Here is a 4340-nt window from a genome sequence, read left to right on the forward strand (position 1 = left end):
TCTCTCTCTCTCTCTCTCTCTCTCTCTCTCTCTCTCTCTCTCTCTCTCTGCGGCCAAGTCAACCGGAGATTCGCCGCCGTCCTCTTGCACCGACGAGCTAGTCCGGTTCTCGCTGTGCCTCTCCTATGTGGCGTCGCCACTGAAAAAACCTCTCCGACTCGCCGACATCTAAGTGTTGCGACTCGTTCTCTTCGCGGAGGAGTCCGGCAGCGCCGTTTGCCCCTGCTACCTAGCTCCTCTTCCGTCTTCGTTTAGACTGGGCAGGAGTGCGTCGGGGATGGGCTAGGTTCGTGTCGAGATTGATGATGGTGTTGCAGAGGCGCGCTCGGGGCTCGGCAGGAGTTCTATCCGAGCTGGATCGTGGCTGGGGAAGGGCGTTGCTTACAGGCGTGCGCCAGGGTCTGTGGAGGAGGCCGGTGTTCTCATTCTCTTTAGTGGAGGAGGCCGTCAGGGACTGCGACTTGTTCTCTTCGGTGAAGGTGGGTGCCCAGAGAAGAAATATAGGTGCCCAGTTCATGTCAGTTAGTTTTATTTATTTATTTATTTATTTTTATTTTTATTTTTTTATCCTTACATTTGAATATTAAGGTCAGTAAGTGATTATTAAGGATTGATAAGTGATTATTGGGGCCAGTAAGTTATTATTTGAGGTTTGTAACCTGATTATTGAGGGTCAATAAGTGATTATTGGGTGATTACTGGGTGTCAGTAACTGAAAACTAAGTGATTATTGGATGTCAGTAACTGAAAACTAAAGTTATTTGGGGTCAGTAATTGGTTACTGGGGGTCAGTAACTGGTTACTGGGTGTCAGTAATTAATCAATAACTGGTTACTAGGGGTTAGTAACTGGTTATTATGGGTCATTAACTGGTCAGTAACTGATTATTGGGGGTCAGTAACTGGTTACAGAGGAAATTCCGGTGACCGAAATCCGACGGTCGGGGAAGTTCCGGTGATCGGAATCCGGCAGCCGGTGACTGGAGTCCGGCGGCGTGTGACCGGAGTCCGAGGTTCCGACCAAGTCTTTTCATGTTGAAGAGGTGGGGGCAAAATAGTCTTAAAATAATATAATTTATTAAGACTTTAGTAAAGATTTGGTTATTTGGACACAAAAAAAGTTTATTTTCATTCAAATGGGCTCATATAAAAGATTGTCATTGAAATAGGCAATGAAGGGTTACAATTAATACTAAATGGGCATTTTCCATTTTTTTTTGCTTTTTATTCAAAGACGTTAGATTTAGGGTGCTGAAATTTGCACACCTTGCTTTTAAATAAATTCTTTATCAAAATAATAACATCTACTGCTAATCTATAATCTTGTCAACATGTTTTGGTTTGGCTGTAAAAGCTGCAAAAAAGAATCAATATTGCAATTAACTTAATTACAACAAAAATTGAATCAATATTGACTTTGCCAAAGACAGCAGAGTGATTATTTGTACCATGAATTACAAAACAGCAGAGTACTGATTAAAACTTTCAAGGATGACGTGCAACCACAAAAAGGACAGTAATTTCTTCAAATATCCTAACGGCAATCGAAGAATCAAGATTTGCGATTATTGTGTTGTCATAAAACTATGCTTCTTCTTTATGGTGTTTGGATGAACTTGCAAAGATTTTCCAATGCACGAAAGACAAGAACACAATTAATTTTCCCAATTTTTTATGAGGTCGAACCCACATATGTACGCCATCAAAATACAACACAAATTTTGGAAAAACTTTGATTAAGCTGCAGGAAACTCATGGACAAGATAATGAGAAGATGAAGCAATGGAGGAATGCTATAGAAGAAGTCGCTGGATTGTCTGGGTAGCATTCAAACAAGTATCTGTAAGTATTTTTACAAGACTTATGCTTTCCATTTTATCTAGGTCTGGACATGAGATGGGATAGGACATGATTGAGCTAATACCACGGTTCGTCCCGGACATTACACTCAGAACGGGATCAGGACAGACTTTACGTTTTTGAGATTTTATCCGACCTAAGTCCCATCTCGGACGGGACGGGCCATGTCCCGTCATCCCGGTCGAATCCCAGACGAAAAGAATCCAAATAGTTGAGATATAGAAGAACTGGGGGTTGAATGATGCAACAAAGACACCTGGCTCATAATCAACTGCTAAACGTAAACTTCTTGAGTAAATATGCATTCAACATGTCTTCAAACTTTCAAAATAAACAATCATCTTTGGCTTCTCGGTTTAGTAGCAAAAGTGCAAAACTAGAACCCAACCTAACAGACGTTAGGTTAGCAAACTTTAAAACAAAGAAAAACAAAAACAAAAAAAAACAAAACAACGCAGTGAAAATAAAATTACCTATCTCATGATTACCCTACTAGCTGGAGAGGAGACGACGGGAACGAGGGCGGCGATCATGATTGTGGGGTTCTGGTGAGCTCGAAGGCTAGGGTTTTGGGAAGCTAAGAGGCGAGGGAGGGGATGAATGACATCGAGGTGTGATGGCTTAGCGGTTAGAATTGACAGCACCGGCGGGGGCACCGGTGATAACGCGGTCGAGACTTGGAGAGGAGCGTCGTCGAGGAAGGGAAGGAGGGGACGGCGTACTTGGAGAGAGAGACAGAACAAAGCGAACGGGAACGGCGGGGGTTTGTATAGAATGAATGCAGCGCTCGATTGATACAAGTTTAATTCTCAGTGCCTGGGTTTCTTTCGGCATGAATAATAATACACAGTCTAGGCTTCTAGCATAAATCATACTAATATTGAAACCTTAAAGCTATGTTCCTCCTGATGAAGAACGACCATCCACTTCTGTTCTATTTCTATTTCTTTCTCGCCGTCGTAATACGGGTCGTGGTTGCGGGTCGACGGTCGTCTATCCGGGTCTCAGAAGTTCGGGCCTTCGTGCGTGTGATCTGGTGCACCTGTTCACATTCAGCATTAATACGTATATTCAATCTAAATGGCTCAGATGAAGCCCTAAAGAAGCTAAACGGTCCAGATCGCACCATTTGATATTTTGATTTTCTTAAATAATTTCTTTAATTCAGAAACTTCCAAAAACCACTAAAATTAGCTTAGTTATCTTAAAGTTTATCCAAAAATACCATAAACTCGTGACGTCGTGTATTGTATTACTAACTACTTAAATTAAGGACTTAACCGTGTGAAATTTTATGAAAAACACTGTAAGAGCACTATTTTTTTTCTTTTGAAACAAATGGAATTACACCTTTCAGTCCCGTTCACACAGTCATTAGCACCATGGAACATTTGCTCAACTATTATTAGATTAGGCTCATTTAAATTCAATGGATAAGAAATAATGAGGCTAAATTAAACTAAAATTATTGCTTTGTATTTTTTTAATCATTTTTAAATGGCAATTAAGTCAATTGGTATGAAAAAAAGACACCTAGACGTCATATCTCTCTCCTCCGTCGTCTCTTCTTCTCCTCTCATTCCCAAAATCTTAAAGTTTGCTGAATACCAAGAAAATCTTAAAGTTTGCTGGGGATATATCCTATCTGAGTTTCTGTTGGGGAAAACTGCAATTCCTTTGAAATAGTTTCCATAATGTTCACACCTCTGTAAATAGTTATAGATTTAATACCATCAATTGTAAACAATAATAATTATCAAACAGTAACAGGAACATATGATTCTAACTTTGCTGGAATCAATATATCATATATTATAAAAATAAATAGAGTTAACAAGAACATGTGATTCTCATTAATTGGCTTATCATATCAATTATATAAAGAAAGAAAGAGAGAAGAACAACCCAGTAATATTATAGGTGGATTGATAACTTATTACGTATAATCCAAACCCTAAACCTTACTTCTGCACTTGTATTCTAATAGATCATCGAGATTCTCTAACAAATTAGTCCTTACTATTTGCCTTAAAAACATGTCGAGCTCCTACTCGAAACAATGAAAATAGAAAATAGTGGGTAAACCCTAATTTTATTTTGGTGCAGCTCGACAAAGGTCTGAGACACCTCTGTTAGGATCAAACTTAGAGAAAAAAAAACTAACCTATCAGAAACGCTTTTAGGATCACCTTCTCCGCTCTTCATCGCCGGAACTCAAGATTTTCTGGGTATTTAGCAAAGAGATAATTTCACTTTACTACCCTAAACTTTAGGTCTAAAATCAGTTTGATACCTCATCTTTTTTTTTAATTAGTTTCATACCTAAACTTTTAAAATGACATCAATCTCGACTAAAATGACTGAAATAGTCCTGGTTAATTTTTTTACCCTCTCAGAGTTAAGAATGGCAACGGCGACGGCCGGGGGAGGAGGAGGGGCTGCCGCCGGGGCCCATTGCTGATGGTAGGGGTGGATGCCGGC

At 39.8% G+C, this 4340-nt stretch overlaps 1 protein-coding gene across 1 annotated transcript in view; it reads left to right on the forward strand.

Moving 5' to 3' along the window:
- The window catches only part of LOC101298279, a 35314-nt gene that overhangs the window by 9832 nt on the left and 21142 nt on the right, over nucleotides 1-4340 (forward strand). Inside the window, exon 2 of the mRNA XM_004309806.1 lies at nucleotides 256-479. Within this exon, the coding sequence (XP_004309854.1) occupies nucleotides 256-479 (224 nt within the window). The remainder of the gene's footprint in view (nucleotides 1-255; nucleotides 480-4340) is intronic.

Source organism: Fragaria vesca, unplaced genomic scaffold (assembly GCF_000184155.1).
Source record: "Fragaria vesca subsp. vesca unplaced genomic scaffold, FraVesHawaii_1.0 scf0513084, whole genome shotgun sequence".
Classification (NCBI taxonomy): domain Eukaryota; kingdom Viridiplantae; phylum Streptophyta; class Magnoliopsida; order Rosales; family Rosaceae; genus Fragaria; species Fragaria vesca.